Source organism: Symphalangus syndactylus, chromosome 6, assembly GCF_028878055.3.
Source record: "Symphalangus syndactylus isolate Jambi chromosome 6, NHGRI_mSymSyn1-v2.1_pri, whole genome shotgun sequence".
Taxonomy (NCBI): domain Eukaryota; kingdom Metazoa; phylum Chordata; class Mammalia; order Primates; family Hylobatidae; genus Symphalangus; species Symphalangus syndactylus.
This window is the reverse complement of record NC_072428.2, coordinates 47,627,961-47,645,149: the sequence shown is the minus strand read 5'-3', so window position 1 is coordinate 47,645,149 and position 17,189 is coordinate 47,627,961. Positions and strand designations below refer to the sequence as shown.

Below are 17,189 nucleotides of genomic sequence, written 5' to 3'. Positions count from 1 at the left end.
GCAGAAGGAGTTTCATTCCAGAGGCTGTTTGTCCTGCCATCCTGGCCTTTATCTCCATCACCCTAAGTCCCGTGCCAGGCACAAGGAAAACACAAGCAAAGGGCTGGCCATTCTGCAACCTTGCCAGGAAGCAGGACTGTCTTATCAGGGCCAGGCCTAGCCCTCTTTCCTCCAAAGGCTGCTCCCAAGGTCAGTGCCACAGCTCAGAGAGCCACTTCTCTGGGGGCAGTCACAGGGGTGGAATGTAGCGAGTGACCCCAGCAGTGAGGGCAGGAGGAACTGCTGACGCTCAGGCCGTGCCAAAGCAGCTGTCCCTGGGGTCTGCCTGGCCTCATCCTTGGTCCTGCAGCATGTGTGTGCAGCATAGATGTGCAGGCCTCCTGAAAACTAGGGTGAGAAACCAGTTCTCTCTCACTGCCCTATGGCATCAAAGGTAATGCTTTACAAGGAGTTGTTACACCCACATCATCTCATTTGTTCCTCAGAGTCTAAGCAAGTGAAGGAGTTCTAACTCCTAACTCAGCATCCATCCTTCTGGGCCCCAGAGAAGCAGCAAAATGGGCACAGGGCACGGTAACGGTCTGCGTCCACTGTCTCTCCCGCCTGATGGTGTACTCCCAGAAGGCCCAGTGATCCGCCGTATGCTGGGTACACCCCAAATGGTCAGTGAATGTGGGCTCATGGAAAGAAGTACCACGATGATGCCAGAGCCCTTTATACCTGCTCCAGGCCCTGTCCCCACCCCAAAATTCGCAAGCCCCCTGCATGCAGCCCAACAGGCTCTGCTCTCTAGCACCCAGCCGCAGTCCCTACGTCCCTGGGGCCCAACCCTCCCCCTTCCCCCAGGGATTGAGAATTCACACAGGCTACTCCCACTCCCGGCCTTGTTCCATGCATCCCTGCCTTCAAGGAGATCAAGCCCAGGGGGCTGAAGGAGCCGAGCAGTAACAGCCTGGGAGCCCAGTGTCAGGACAGAGGCAGATGTGACCAACATCTGCACAGGGACAGGCAGGACATCTAGAAGGGCAGCCAAGCTCATATGGGTGGGGAGAGGTCAGGGAAGCCCTCTCAGAGCACAAGGTACTTGACTCCCCAAAGAGAAAAGAAGAGAATTGTCTTCTAGGCAAAAGGAAGTAGGGTTGAGGGAACAGTAAGTATCAAGTCAGAAGACGAGAGCCCAGTGAGGTGGCCAGGGCCAGACCACGAAGAGCTCCCAGGCATGATGCTGGGCTGTAAGGGAAGGGTCACCTATCCTGTGCCCCACAACCACCACGAAGCCTAAAGTTCCTCTAAATGAAGGGGAGAAAAGAGGCGAGGAGAAAGCCCTCAAGCTAGGATTTGCCACTGCTCAGCAAGCCTGGTATGCTTTTTTGGTCAGTCCCTCTCCCACTCTCTACAACTAATTTATTTATTCTTCCCTCTCCTAGAACCCAACATCCACCTCTTACTCTCAAAGTAATACCTTTTCTATTTTGACATATATATTTTTTGAGATGGAGTCTCGCTTTGTCACCCAGGCTAGAGTGCAGTGGCGCGATCTTGGCTCACTGCAACCTTCACCTCCTGGGTTCAAGAGATTCTCCTGCCTCAGCCTCCCAAGTGGCTGGGATTACAGGCATGCGCCACCACACCTGGCAATTTTTTTTGCGTATTTTTGGAAGAGACGGGGTTTCAATATGTTGGCCAGGCTGGTCTCGAACTCCTGACTTCAAGTGATCCCCCCGCCTCAGCCTCCCAACGTGCTGGGATTACAAGCACATGAGCCACGGTGCCCGGTCTGACCTTTTCTACTTTGAGAAGATCAAAGCCATCAGATGAGAATCCAAAATCTACTAAGCCACTCCCTCCTCTCCTAATAAACGCCAAGCCCTCCATGGAGCCTAACACCCATATCTTCTCAGTACACTCTGCCAGCCCCTCCTCCTCCTGCAGCTCGAACCTCTTCCTCTGGCAGCCATTCCCACCAGCATACAAACAACCATCCCTAACAAGCTTCCCTAGTTCCACATTTCAATTGCTGCCCTCTTCCCTATTTCACTCCACAGCCATGCAACCTTGAGAAGATGTCTACACAGGCTGTTTCCACTTCCTCACACCCATCACTTCTCAACTCACTCCAGCCCAACTTCTGGGCCCTAGCACTTGTCAAGCTCTTGCCACGCCTCATCCTGACCTCTTGGTGGTTCCTGATCCGGATCACGGCTTCCTTCCTTTTTGAGGTGCTCCTGAGCCGCAGCCCTCTCCTGGGTATTCCTCTCCTGCAGGGCCTGTGCATGTTGGGGTTCCCCAGGACTGAGGAGGACCCCATACTGGGCACTCTTCTCTTCCCTATTTACACTCTTTGCTACCAAATATCTTCTTTTGGGGGTCTCATGGGCATCTCAAACTTGACACGTACACATTTAGACTCTTCCTCTTCCTCCTCATTACCTGCTTCTCCTTCACGAGCTCCCATCTCAGTACGTGGCTCCATCATCTGCCCTGGGGCTCCAGCCAGAAAACTGGGAGTCAGCCTTACAGTCTCTGTAACAACTACTCCCTGTTTCCAATCAAACACAAAGTGCTATTGGTCCTAATTCTAAAATCCATCTACTTCCCTTCCCCTGTTCTACCACATCTTAATCCAAAGCTGCCATCATCTCTTGCCTGTAGTGCCGCAACAGTATCCCTGCTGGTCTCCCTGTTTTCACTCCAACCATTATCTACATGGCAGCCACAGTGGGCTTTGAATGTATCAGCTGGCCACAGGTGGCTCACGCCTGTAGTCCCTACAGTTTGGGAGGGGGAGGTGGGAGGATTGCTTGAGTCCAGGAGTTCAAGACCAGCCTGGGCAACAGGGTGAAACCCTGTCTCTATAGAAAATACAAAAGTCAGCTGGGTTTGGTGGTGCACGCCTGTAGTCCCAGCTACTCAGGAGGCTGAAGTGGGAGGATCGCTTGAGCCCGGGAGGGTGAGGCTGCAGTGAGCCGTGATAGCACCACTGCACTCCAGCACCACTGCACAATATGGGTGGCAGAGTGAGACCCTGTCTCAAAAAAATAAAATGAAATGAAAACATATATCAGATCTTATCATACCCCTGCTTTAGATAAAACCCCCAAATCCTTAACTTGGCCTAGCAAGGACATCGTGATTGGGTTCTTGCCTGCCAACCCACCCCCCTACCTCCACCCCGTCAACCCTCTCACCAGCATATGCACTTGCCCAACTTTTGCCTTTGCAGATGCTGGTTCCTCTGCTTGGAATAATCTTCTCCCGTTCATATCCTTCTCTTTCCGTCTCCCTCCTCCTGCTTCATTTAGTTGCCCCCACTCACCACTTAGGTCTCTGATAAAGTGTTACTTTCTCAGAGGAGACCTTCCCTGGCCCCTTATTTAAAGCAGACTCCGCTGTTCCACACTCTTATAAGGTCCTGTGCTTTCACTTGGCTCATAACACATTTAGGAATTATCTATTTATATGTAAAAGTGTTTATTATAATAGCAGTATCTCCCGCTAGACTACGAACTTCATGAGGACAGAGCCGCGTCCCTCTACCTCTGACTCTGCTCTGAGGTCTGGCGTAATCCCTGATTGTGAGATGGCACACATTCAGTAACTGTTCAATGAACAAAAGGAAGGCAGGTGGAATGCAGTTTAGTCCAAATGGGTCAGGGAAGGCCCCTAGGAGGAACAGAGGGCTGGACAACATGTATATTCCTATTGTTTGCTGTTTTGGTCCCTAGTGATGGGGTACACCGATATGGTTGAGCAAGGAGGGGCCGTGCTCTGCACCCCCCAAAGACTATGACCTTGGCTAGCATGGTCCTCCTGCCATCCCAGCCCGTAGCCCGAGAGAAGAGGATGCAGAAATCCCTACCTCATTGCCAGCACCTGGCAGGAATGTCTTCACTTTGATGGTCTTCCCTGGGGCTGGGAAGGGTGACTCCATGAGACTTCTCATGAAAGGATAGACCAGTGCAGCGGAGATCCCACGCCGGCGCTCCACCTCATCTAGGACCTGTGCCCGCCACCAGCAGCCCAAAGAGGAAGGGTGTCAGGGCACTGCCCTTCCCCCTCCTGGCAGAGAAGAGGGCAGCCAAGCATCTGACCAGGCTAGCTCAGAAGCTGGGAGACCAGAAGGCGGTCTTGCCAGGATCTGCACACTCTACCCTTCCCGTTTTCCTTGGCACTCAGTGACTCCTCTGTTCCCTAACTGGCCTTGCTTCAGTCCCCAAGAGCGGAGTAGCTGGGCAAAGGAAATACCACCCAAGAGTCAGCTCCCTGGGCGCTCCTGCTTCCCCAAGGACTCTGGCTCTGCCCAGGGCCCAGGGTGGATTGTGACAGGGGCAGACACTGCCAGCACAGGAGCTGGGGAAATGCCAGCCGGCTGGGTAGAGAACCAGGCTGGGGAATGGGAGGGTGTCAGAGAGCTCGCTGGTACTTGCTCCTGCATTCCGTCTCCCGCTCGCTCACAGTCACAGGTGGTTTTCTCATCTAAGCTGGCTGCAGATACTCCTGTGGGAGCTGTCAGCTGGGGGAGGGGAAGGGAAGCCTCCCAGAGCCTCTTACCTTGGAAAACAAGCCGAAGCAGCCAAGGCGGCTGATGACACAGTACACCTCTGGCAACCGGGGCCCTTTCCCACTTGGCTGGGCCGGGACAAGGAGGAGGAGGAGACAGACAGACACAGAGAATGCATGATTACCATTTCTGGCTCCTTTTCCTTGGGAACGGAGGAGTAAGGACTGCCCTTCTAGTGGAGGAAGACTCTAAGCCTCCTCTAAACCTCTCTGCAACCAGAGCCCTGAAGGAAAAGCCACCACTCTCAGGACAGGCCTCAGCTCTGCAGGATCTCCCAGCACCAGGTACCAGGCTCCTGCCAGGCTCCACACAGGCTCCGCCCTTCCTCCCAGGAGGACGCTGACAGGGGCTGGCAAAGGGCAAAGCAGTTTGGCAGAGGCTACAGGGTGTCTGTGGATTCATATCCCTGAGGCTGGGACCCCAGCAGATGGGAAGGACTAGGGTACATCCTTAGGAGCAAGCCATTGTAGCTTTTTAGCCCCATAGGGCACATTCGGCATACCATTTCTTTTTTTGGTTCTTTTCTCCCTTTCTTGATCCACCTCCATTCTAAGAGGGCAAACTGAAAACAAGAGATGGGAGCTACTGTTTATTGAACATTTGCTATACCTGACTCCTAGGCTTAGAACTTTATGAGAGATTTGTGAGAGAGATTATTATCCCCTTTATAGATGATGCAACTGAGTTCAAAAAGATAAAGCCATTGCCTAAGGCCACCTGTCTAGAAGCTGTGGAGCCAGGAGTTTGCTTTGGCCCTGTTTGGCTGTCTTACCCCTAAAGCCTGCTGCTTTCTGACAGGAAGGAAAGAAAACAAAGACACTGGGTAGAGGTTTGCTATGAAGTAAAGGAGCATAAAGAAGAACGGGACTTAAAAGGTGGGCATGGCCGGGTGCGGTGGCTCACGCCTGTAATTCCAGCACTTTGGGAGGCCAAGGGAGGTGGATCACCTGAGGTTGGGAGTTCGAGACCAGCCTGACCAACATGGAGAAACCCCCATCTCTACTAAAAATACAAAATTAACCGGTCATGGTGGCATGTGCCTGTAATCCCAGCTACTTCGGAGGCTAAGGCAGGAGAATTGCTTGAACCCGGGAGGTGGAGGTTATGGTGAGCCAAGATCACACCATTGTACTTCCAGCCTGGGCAACAAGAGTGAAACTCTGTCTCAAAAAAAAAAAAGGTGGGTAGCTAAAGGGGAGACATGCCCTGAGAGCTCCCAGGCCTGGAGCCCCCATGCAGGCTGCAGTGCCTTCTCCAGCAGGGCGCAGAGGCCTGGAGGGCCTGGCAAGTCCGAGTGGGGAGGGAGCAGAGCAGCAGGTGCTGGCCCCTCATGCAGGCTGCTAAGCAAATGCAGATGGGGCTATTTCAGTCTCCAAACCTGCTGGCCACACGTCACAGATCTAAAGAGAAGGCAGAATCTGTTTTTGTCCATATTAGGCCTGAAACTCACTCCTGTCTCTTTCCCTCTCCCCCGCCTCCCCTAAAGCCCCAAGTGATTAAATCAAGTATGTGGGATTTGGGTTAGAATCATTGTGTCCAATCTGCAGGAATGCCGAGCTAGTGCCAGCCCCCTTGGCAGAGACCCAGCCCAGGCCGTCTCTGAGCACGCCAGGACAAACACGCTCTTCCCTGGGGGCAGCAGCCCCACTGCAAAGAAGCAGCTCTGCTGCATCTATGTTCCAGCAAAGGCAGCCTTCACATCACTCCTTCCAAGCCTGGGAGGCCCAGGCGGCCAGAGGCATGCTGGCCTCTGCCTGGCTCACCACCTGGCATCACTCCTGTGCATATGCCCTTTGCCCCTCCATGGGCATTCTACCTCCCCACACCCCCTCTCCCCAGTCCATCCTCTGGGGGTGATTCAAGAGTACAAACTGGTGACAAATGACTTCCCTTCTGGTTCTGTATGACCTTGGACAAGTCATTCTACCTCTGATTTTTGACTTCCCAATCTATGGATCAGGGATAATAATAACCCACGGGCTACTATGATCATTTTTTTAAAAAGACATACTTGAAGCATCTAGCTTGGAATGTGACAGGTTCTAAACAACATTTATTCCCTCTTATTCCCTTGGCCCTTCTCTCCTGTGTTGAAAGTGGAATCTCCTGTAATAGGCCATCTAAAGTCCCTCGAGAGGAAGATCCACGTTAAACTCATCTTTATATGCCCTTAGCACGTGCCTGACTCTCAATAGGTCAGGGCTTTTGATAAGGGATGATAAGTGTTTCTGAATTAATGAATGACTGGCCCCAAATCTTTCCTTCAGGGCTCCTGCCCCCTTCATCTACCCCTAACCCCTAGACTGGTATCTGGGGAGGCTTTCTCTTGCTAAGGCCTGGAAATCCCAAAACATTGTCAACAACCCAGTGCTCCAAGCTGGGAGTGCAGCAGGGGCCAGGCTCTGAGCCTCTACCCAATCTATTTCCCAGGACTAATGGGAAGGGAGATGGCGAGGGACTTCTCTTTACAAAATGGCTAACATTTTCAAAACCCAATCCCTTTCCCCTAGATTCAAGGTATCTCTCTCAGATTCCCAGAGAAGGTATGTCTCTGTCCCTGCCCAATCTCCAGCCCCACCACACCACAGACAGGCCTCCTCCCCACTACAGGCTGGCCAGGCATGGGGGTGAGGAAGGTTGTCCCTCACCTAATCTGATCCATATACACATACTGCTGGGGGCGATTCGATCCTGCAACCAGAGACCAGCAATCAGAGCCCATAATCCCAAGGGAAATGACAAAAAAGTAGAGAAAAAACTAAAAAGACATGAAAACCCACTCCCTCCCCTTGTTCCAGATAATCTCCGATCCTAAGGCCTCCTCAGAAGCACCATTCTGAGCTCTGCTCTCCCAGGGTGGCCTCACCTGTGAAAGTGTGTGTGTTGGCAGGGGGTTCGGGGTGGCCTCAGGAAGCAGAACATAGGATTTCATACAAGCTAAAATTGCAGAAGGGCACACACACACACACACACACACACACATATACACACACAGAAACACACACACCCTGGCCTATCCCCTGCCTGCCAGCCTGAGGACCAAATGGCCTCACTCACCAGTAAGCGCCTGCAGTAGCCAAAGCGTCTGCTGCCATCTTCCCCAGTCAGCATGAAAGAAAACGTCTCACTGGAACAAAGAGAGGTCTGGCATCAGGGAGGTGTGAGAGGACCTAGGAAACAGCCCCCAAGAATAGGGACCGTCATTTTCAGGGTGGGGTGAAGGGCCAGGTTGCTGTAGGAGAGGATGAGACTAGAGCAGGCCCCACTCAGGTGCCCACTGCTATGGGGGTAAAGAAGGCTATGCCCCTTCCTCCCTCAGGCCAGGCCAGGCCTCACCTGCTATACTCTGACACAGGGAGCCAGTCCTTGGCATCAGGGAAGCAAAACTGGGGAATGGCTTTGAGCCTTTCCTCTGCCTCTCGCATCTGCTTGGTGGGTCGGTCCAGCTGCAGGGAAGAAGGAACCAGGAGATGACATGGAACCTGAGGGCGGGTGGTGGTGGCTGAGAAGCCCCTCCTCCCGAGGGCCCTAGATGCCACTGACCAGCGGGCATGATTTCAGCAACCCTTGTCCCACTCCGAATTCTTACAGAGCCCAGAGTCATCATTCATTCATTCAATAAATGCCAGTGGAGTGCTTTCTATATGGCACCTGACACGGTGCTGTGCACCAGGGCTCTTGGCTCTCAATGGAAAACAAAGGGGACAAGGTCACCAACCTTGCACATTCTGGTCAGCAGAGTGAGATGGTCAACCACAACATCTCAGAGGGGGGCTTAAAAAAAAATAAGCAGGGTGACTGGGCGTGGTGGTTCATGCCTGTTATCCCAGCACTTTGGGAGGCCGAGGCGGGCAGATCACCTGAGGTTGGGAGTTCGAGACCAGCCTGACCAACATGGAGAAACCCCATCGCTACTAAAAACACAAAATTAGCCAGGAGTGGTGGCGCATGCCTGTAGTCCCAGCTACTCAGGAGGCTGAGGCAGGAGAATCGCTTGAACCCGGGAGGCGGAGGTTGCAGTGAGCCGAGATTGCGCCATTGCACTCCAGCCTCCGCAACAAGAGCGAAACTCCGTCTCATTAATAACAACAAGCAGGGTGATGTAACAGAGCAAGCTGGGCAGGGGAGGGGCTCCATGCAGGTGTCTGGACAGACCTCCTGAGAAAGGTCCTACTTGAGCAGAGCCTGAGAAATGAGAAGGAGCCAGCAGCCATGTGAAATGCTGGAGAAAGCACATTCCTGGCAGAGGCAATGGCAGAGAGAGAGGGGTTGAGTGTGAGAGGAAGAAGAGGGAGGCCAGGCTGGCTGGCGACAAGCAGGGAAGGCAGAGTGAGAGACAGGCTAGTGGGAGAAGTGCGGAGTGACAGCTAGTGGGTGCAGAGTTTCTCTTTGGGGTGATAAAAATGTGCTAAAATTGATTGTGGTGATGACTGCACAATTCTGTGAATACACCCCAACACTGAACTGTATACATTAAGTGGGTGACCTGTATGGTATTCAATTGTTCTGGATTTTATTATAAGCACACTGAGAGGTTCTTTCTCAGTCCTCACCCTTCGAACAAGCACTGGCCCAAACCCACCCCCGCTACAGCCCTGTCTTCCCTCCTGGCTGAGAGGAGGCAGGTTCAGGGCTGTGGCAGCTCGGTGAGGACGTATGATGAACAAGATCTCTCTCCTTCCCCAGATAGGCCTGGCGGATAGAGGATGGAAGAGGGGGAATATGGGCAAGGTGGGGAGAGAGAGGGCCTCACCTTGGGAAACTGGTAGGAGACTTCGGGGAGGTAGGTGTTTCGCGATGGCTTCTTCTTGAGGGACACCACCACAAAGTACTCAAAAAGCTCCCGCTCCTGCCACTCCAGCAGCTCCAGCTCCAGCGTGCGATAGCTGGGGGCGCGCTTCAGCATCGACTGGATGTGGACCAGGCGCTGTGTGTGGGCTGGAGGCAGGTTGCACATCAGGGAATGGACCCTCACAAGCCTCATGTTAACTTCTCTACCCCTGGCTCTGGGCTCCATATCTGTGGAACACTTTTAAGTGCATGAGCCTAGTCTGATACCATCCCCAGCTCGCAGTACAGGAGGACTGGCAGGCACAAGGTGCTGACCCCTGCACAAAGACTCTGCCCTGACACAGGAAGCTGCGGGCCTGGTCCTCCTAGAGCCTCTGGAGACTGAGCTGGGGCAGGAGGACTGCCGAGGCCAGGCAAACCCAGGGATGTATCTTGACACCCACTCTGTCCCTGTACCAAAAGGACCAGAATACACGAACATCCACCAAGGCTTCATCCTTGGGCCCCTAGCAGGACTTGAGCCTTGTCCATGCTCCTACATCCAAAGTCCACTTGCCCATTTGCCTGGGGATGAGAGGATAATCATCCAGGAAGGCCTAGGCAGGGTTTCCCAGTAGAGAAAGCACAAAAATTTATCCAAGGACCCTGGAATGTGAAGGTTCCAGAACCTTTTCAGGCTCCTCTCTGGGGACAGGGGAGATGGGGGGCTGCAGGGCCTCCAGAGAAACAGTTTCCTCAGTCTACAGCACATTTCTTGCCAGAAGAGGTCCTTGTAATCTTCTGTACCCATCCCTGACCCTCCAGATCTACAATTTATTTTTTTTTTTTTTGAGACAGAGTCTTGCTCTGTCGCCCAGGCTAGAGTGCAGTGGCATGATCTGAGCTCACTACAACCTCCACCTCCGGGGTTCCAGTGATTCTCCTGCCTCAGCCTCCCAAGTAGCTGGTATTACATGCACCCGCCAGCGTGCCTGGCTAATTTTTGTATTATTTTAGTAGAGATGGGGTTTCACCATCTTAGCCAGGCTGGTCTCAAACTCCTCACCTCGTGATCTGCCCGCCTCGGCCTCCCAAAGTGCTGGGACTACAGGCATGAGCCACCGCGCCCGGCCGAGATCTACCACATTTACCAGGCAAATCTAGCACCCAATTCCCATGGACAATGGCTTGGGACAGTTTGGGCAGGTCACCTCCCTTACATTTGGCAAAGGGAGACATCTGGATTTAACCTTGCAGGGCTGAGCTCACATGTCTATAAGGACAGACTTCCCTGTGGCTCCCTGCTCTGTTGTTCTGGTATCTGGCCTGTCTGTCGCCTCTCCACATCAGGCCGGTTAGGGACACTGGAACCACACATGCATTGGAAGGGAAGGCTGTTCCCTGCAGCCCTGCTGGGAGAGCTTCTGTACTCATGGGAGCTGTGCCTCACCTTTGAACCTGTCGTCAGAGTCGCTCTCGCTCTCACTGTTTTCATCTGGAAAAGGAACAGCAGAGTACATACTTGCTGGACCTCACAGCCAATGTTTTTTGCTCCTCCACCACCCCAACTTTTCTCACAGGGGATGGATCTCTACCTTCTCTGGGCCCATGGTCAGGCATCTGCAGGCAGGGAGCTGAGTGGCCTGGGGCCAGGCTCCTTCAGAGCTTACACTGCAGTGCCAATCCTATATTCAAACCCATGAGGGAAGTTGAGGGCCTGAGTTGGAGGCTGAGCCAGAAGAGGGGACTACAGGCCTGGAACAGATGGACCCTGCCTCCAGGAGGTCAAGATTTGAAATGGGAAACAGACCGCAATGCTCAGTGAGTCTGGCCTTTCCTTTTGCAGAAGCCGATTCCCACACCCACCTCCCTACTCAGGGCCTCACAGCCCAAAGTCTGAAGGAACCCATCCCAGACTTTTCTTCCCTGTCTGCTCCTCCCTCCTATGTGGCCATTTCCTGGCAGGGCTCTACCTTCCACAGGTAAATTGATGCCTCTCCCATTCCTAATGCCCAAGGGCCCCAAACACCTGAACCAGCTCCGGCACCAAAGCCTACCTCTCAGTGATGCTGTTTCAATGCTGGACATAGACAACTTTTTTAATCTCTTCTTTCCCCTCTTGGCATTGTAGATGGAGTTAATTCTTTGGACAAGCTGGGTGAGAAAAGCAGGCTGGGTAGGTAACTAACACCAGTTGCCCTACTTCCAAGAAGGCTGAGTAGGAGCCCATCCCTGCCCTTAATGGTACAAGCTTTCTGCATTGCACCCGCTGGGTCCAGGACTGGTCTAACTGCAGAACCAACCTTAAGTGGTGACTCACCAGCCACGCATGGTAGCTCTCCATATACCTAGTCCCCCAGGAGTGGTCTCCTGCCCCAATACAAGGACACTAAACTTAGCTCCCCAGAGGAAGGAACTGTGATCAAACTAGACAGGATGGTAGCTCCTGGATCCCAAGAGTCATTGAACCAACTGAGACAAAGAGCTTCTGAGATGCAATAACAGGAACAAGGATTCTAGCCTTTCCCCTCTGGGCCATAACCTGGGGCCCCGACAGGAAGAAGCTAAATTCCCAATATACCCAAGCATTGTTTGCAGGCTAAAAATACCATCTGGCTAAATCCTGCTGCTTTGGGCTGGGGATTTGGGCCTGGCTGCCTTTGTGTGAAAATCATTGCTGAAAATTCTTCAATGCTGAGAGTTATAGGAAGAATCCGTTTGAGTCCTACGTCCTTGAAAGACTGGAAATGCTTATGTGTGCAGATACCCCAAAATTCATACACCACACTTACTAATGGGGAGCCTCGGTTAGCCTTTCCTTCCTCTAACATCTGAGCACCAAGGTCAGTTAATGCATCTTTATTGATAAGAAAGGGGAATTAATCAGATGAAAAAGAGGACAGTACACGGACCCAGAATTTATTCAAAGGGAATCGAGGAAGCAGTCCAGATTAGGGAAGGAAGGAAGCCAGGAAAGAGAGAGAAAGGATGGCTGCCTGCCCGCCCACCTGCCCAGCTCCAGTGGGCTGCCTCTGGGGAGGGTACCTTGGGAATACGGCGGGCCCGGCGGCTGGACAGCAGCTCGCTGGTGGTGCTGAGGCTGTCTTCGTTGAGGCTGGAGGGTGAGGACGGCAGGCTCAGCTGAGCCAGCAGCAGCATGTCGTCATGGCTGTGCCTCTTGGGTAATCGTGGCAGCCGGTGGCTCTTCCTTTCTGACCAGTTCCCACTGCGCAGGGACTGGCTGTTGGGTTTCAGGGAAAGCTGGCATGGGGGAGAGGACATGCGAGAGAGGCTCGCCACAGAGGCCTTGGCCAGTGCCTGTCTGCTGGGACGGGGACACAGAGGCCAAGGGCCGGCATCCCTGGCTCCCCGCAACCTTGCCCTGGAACTTCCATCCCTCTCTTAAGACTTTAGCTGCCTGCCTGCCTGCCTTCCTTCCTTCCTTCCTTCCTTCCTTCCTTCCTTCCTTCCTTCCTTCCTTCCTTCCTTCTTTCTTTCTCTCTTTCTCTCTTTCTCTCTTTCTTTCTTTCCCTCTCTGGCCCACACTACAATCTACTCGGCTTGCTGCTGCCCGTGCCGCGGACTGCCTGGGACTGCCGGCGCGCCCCACCGCTGCCTGCCTTTTCTCCTTTGGATGCAGGCACGCGTTCGCCATCTTGGCCACGCTGGTCGCCAGCTCCTGACGCCGAGTGCTCTGCCCGCCTCAGCCTCCCGAGGTACTGGGACTACAGACGGAGTCTCGCTCACCCAGTGCTCGGTGTTGCCCGGGCTGGAGTGCGGTGGCGTGGTCTGGCCTCGCGGCAGCCTCTACCCCCCGGCCGCCTGCCTTGGCCTGCCAGGGTGCTGGGATTGCAGCCCCTGCCCGGCCGCCGCCCCATCTGGAAGGTGGGGAGCGCCTCTGACCGGCCGCCCCGTCTGGGAGGTGAGGAGCGCCTCTGCCCGGCAGCCCCGTCTGGGAAGTGAGGAGCGCCTCTGCCCGGCCACCCACCGTCTGGGAAGTGAGGAGCGCCTCTGCCCGGCCACCCACCGTCTGGGAAGTGAGGAGCGCCTCTGCCCGGCCACCCACCGTCTGGGAAGTGAGGAGCGCCTCTGCCCGGCCACCCACCGTCTGGGAAGTGAGGAGCGCCTCTGCCCGGCCACCCACCGTCTGGGAAGTGAGGAGCGCCTCTGCCCGGCCACCCACCGTCTGGGAAGTGAGGAGCGCCTCTGCCCGGCCACCCACCGTCTGGGAAGTGAGGAGCGCCTCTGCCCGGCCACCCACCGTCTGGGAAGTGAGGAGCGCCTCTGCCCGGCCGCCCCGTCTGGGAAGTGAGGAGCGCCTCTGCCCGGCCACCCATCGTCTGCGAAGTGAGGAGCGCCTCTGCCCGGCCACCCATCGTCTGGGAAGTGAGGAGCGCCTCTGCCCGGCCACCCTGTCTGGGAAGTGAGGAGCGCCTCTGCCCGGCCGCCCCGTCTGGGAAGTGAGGAGCGCCTCTGCCCGGCCGCCCCGTCTGGGAAGTGAGGAGCGCCTCTGCCCGGCCACCCATCGTCTGGGAAGTGAGGAGCGCCTCTGCCCGGCCTCCCATCGTCTGGGAGGTGAGGAGCGCCTCTGCCCGGCCGCCCCGTCCGGGAAGAAGTGAGGAGCGCCTCTGCCCGGCCGCCCCGTCTGGGAAGTGAGGAGCGCCTCTGCCCGGCCGCCCCGTCTGGGAAGTGAGCAGCGCCTCTGCCCGGCCACCCCGTCCGGGAAGAAGTGAGGAGCGCCTCTGCCCGGCCGCCCCGTCCGGGAAGAAGTGAGGAGCGCCTCTGCCCGGCCGCCCCGTCCGGGAAGAAGTGAGGAGCGCCTCTGCCCGGCCGCCCCCGTCCGGGAAGAAGTGAGGAGCGCCTCTGCCCGGCCGCCCCCGTCCGGGAAGAAGTGAGGAGCGCCTCTGCCCGGCCGCCCCCGTCCGGGAAGAAGTGAGGAGCGCCTCTGCCCGGCCGCCCCCGTCCGGGAAGAAGTGAGGAGCGCCTCTGCCCGGCCGCCCCCGTCCGGGAAGAAGGGAGGAGCGCCTCTGCCCGGCCGCCCCCGTCCGGGAAGAAGTGAGGAGCGCCTCTGCCCGGCCGCCCCGTCTGGGAAGTGAGGAGCGCCTCTGCCCGGCCGCCCCGTCCGGGAAGAAATGAGGAGCGCCTCTGCCCGGGCGCCCCATCCGGGAAGAAGTGAGGAGCGCCTCTGCCCGGCCGCCCCATCCGGGAAGAAGTGAGGAGCGCCTCTGCCCGGCCACCCATCGTCTGGGAAGTGAGGAGCGCCTCTGCCCGGCCACCCACCGTCTGGGAAGTGAGGAGCGCCTCTGCCCGGCCGCCCCGTCTGGGAAGTGAGGAGTGCCTCTGCCCGGCCGCCCCGTCTGGGAAGTGAGCAGCGCCTCTGCCCGGCCACCCCGTCCGGGAAGAAGTGAGGAGCGCCTCTGCCCGGCCGCCCAGTCCGGGAAGAAGTGAGGAGCGCCTCTGCCCGGCCGCCCCGTCTGGGAAGTGAGGAGCGCCTCTGCCCGGCCGCCCCGTCTGGGAAGAAATGAGGAGCGCCTCTGCCCGGCCGCCCCATCCGGGAAGAAGTGAGGAGCGCCTCTGCCCGGCCACCCATCGTCTGGGAAGTGAGGAGCGCCTCTGCCCGGCCACCCACCGTCTGGGAAGTGAGGAGCGCCTCTGCCCGGCCGCCCCGTCCGGGAAGAAGTGAGGAGCGCCTCTGCCCGGCCGCCCCGTCTGGGAGGTGAGGAGCGCCTCTGCCCGGCCACCCATCGTCTGGGAGGTGAGGAGCGCCTCTGCCCGGCCACCCATCGTCTGGGAGGTGAGGAGCGCTTCTGCCCGGCCACCCATCGTCTGGAAAGTGAGGAGCGCCTCTGCCCGGCTGCCCCATCTGGGAAGTGAGGAGTGCCTCTGCCCGGACACCCATCGTCTGGGAGGTGAGGAGCGCCTCTGCCCGGCCACCCATCGTCTGGGAAGTGGGGAGCGCCTCTGCCCGACCACCCATCGTCTGGGAAGTGAGGAGCGCCTCTGCCCGGCCACCTATCGTCTGGGAAGAAGTGAGGAGCGTCTCTGCCTGGCCGCCCCGTCTGGGAAGTGAGGAGCCCCTCTGCCCGGCCGCCCCGTGTCTGGGTAGAAGTGAGGAGCTCCTCTGCCTGGCCGCTCCGTCTGGGAAGTCTACCACGGAGGCCAGAAGCAATGTGGGGGCTGGACGTGGTGGCTCACGCCTGTGGTCCCAGTACTCTGGGGGGCGAGGCGGGTTGATCACTTTGGGCTAGGAGTTCGAGACCAGTCTGGCCAACTTGGCGAAACATGAAGAATACAACAGACAAACCAACCAACCAACTCAATGACAACAAAACAGGTCTACCCTGGAGTCATACTCTAATTTTCTCTATTTTCCTCCCTTTCTGATCCTTTATCCCACTTTCTTTTTCTTCCTCTTCCTTCTCCCTCTTCTTTGTCAAATAGAGGATTGAGTTATTATCACTGATCCATATAAAGTCCCTCTCTCATTTATTTTAACTCCCACCCCCATTTCTATTCCCCGACTTCCCATGTGCAACCTTCCTAATATGTTTGATACGCATCTTTTTGTTTGTATGTATTTTTAGAAAATGTTTATTGTTTTTGTATGCAAAAAAAATTAATAAAAAAAAAAAAGAGAAAAAAAAAAAAAAAAAAGACTTTAGCTGCTAATCAGCCAGGTCAGGGATAGGTTAGATACTTGCCTTCCCTAAAGGAAGCTTCACTACTGCCAGCAAAAAACGAAAGCAGAGGCTAAAAACACCTGTGCTCTCATCTGAGTGGAAAAAGAAGGCTAAGTGGGAATTTTGGGGGGATCCTCCTGAGCTTTGGGATAAGGATTACTGGGCCTGGGTGATGGTACCAGTCTTCTGGACCTCTGCTCCCGAGCCAATCCTAAAAAGTTTCTGACAGCAGAGGCCATAACCTACTGGCCAGCCTGCTGGGCTGGGAGATCCTGCAGCCTGGCCCTCCTAACTGCTCCCATGGAGAACACAGGGGCTCTGGGCTCTTACCACCAAAGCTGGGCCAGGCAGGCCTCACACTGAATTGGATCCCACACCCACAAGCCCTGGCTGCCCTCTCCCCAGCCCTGATCTACTGTCTGCCTCTCTTCATGTGCGCTGACCTCTCATCCCAGGGCACCATCCTTGTCGTGGACCCTGTCAGGAGGCAAGTACCCCACAGACACCCAACCACTGTCTGGTTCTGGAATTGCCTTTCCTCACTCTTCAGCAAATCCTCCTTCCTCCACAGCCCCCAATTTCCTGTTCTCACCCAATCAATCTGGCAACGTAAACTCAGGAGAAGCCTGTTTGAACAGAGCCCTAATTAGAGGGTAAATCTTTTTTTTTTTTTTTTTTTTTTGAGATGGAGTCTTGCTGTGTCGCCCAGGCAGGAGTGCAGTGGAACGATCTTGGCTTACTGCAACCTCCGTCTCCCGAGTTCAAGCAATTCTCCTGCCTCAGCCTCCCAAGCAGCTGGGACTACAGGCGTGCGCCATCATGCCCAGCTAATGTTTGTATTTTTAGTAGAGATGGGGTTTCACTGGCCAGGCTGGTCTCAAACTCCTGACCTCAGATGATCTGCCCACTTTGGCCTCCCAAAGTGCTGGGATTACATGCGTGAGCCACCACTCCCGGCTATGGGGTAAATCTTTTATAAAAACAAACACCTTATTCCAAAGCCAGAAGAAATCATTTTTATGTTATCTGGCCAATGCTATATAATATCCAGGTCCTTCCATTTGCAAAGAGAATTAGAGTTACCTGGGGAGGTCGGAGAAGCCTCTCCACCTGCCTCCTGATACCCTGGACAAGGACAGAAGGAGCTGAAGTCCAAGAGCTTCCTTTGGCTTTTCACC

At 55.5% G+C, this 17,189-nt stretch overlaps 1 protein-coding gene across 10 annotated transcripts in view; it reads right to left on the bottom strand.

The window, feature by feature from the left end:
- The window catches only part of DENND2B (DENN domain containing 2B), a 229,234-nt gene that overhangs the window by 9,848 nt on the left and 202,197 nt on the right, over positions 1-17,189 (bottom strand). For all 10 annotated transcript variants that reach the window (XM_063641093.1, XM_063641092.1, XM_055282505.2 and 7 more), the window contains 8 exons: positions 12,377-12,592; positions 11,389-11,485; positions 10,782-10,826; positions 9,315-9,499; positions 7,898-8,007; positions 7,619-7,688; positions 4,552-4,629; positions 3,860-4,000 (listed from right to left, as the gene is read on the bottom strand). In XM_063641093.1, the coding sequence (XP_063497163.1) occupies positions 3,860-4,000; positions 4,552-4,629; positions 7,619-7,688; positions 7,898-8,007; positions 9,315-9,499; positions 10,782-10,826; positions 11,389-11,485; positions 12,377-12,592 (942 nt within the window). The remainder of the gene's footprint in view (positions 1-3,859; positions 4,001-4,551; positions 4,630-7,618; positions 7,689-7,897; positions 8,008-9,314; positions 9,500-10,781; positions 10,827-11,388; positions 11,486-12,376; positions 12,593-17,189) is intronic.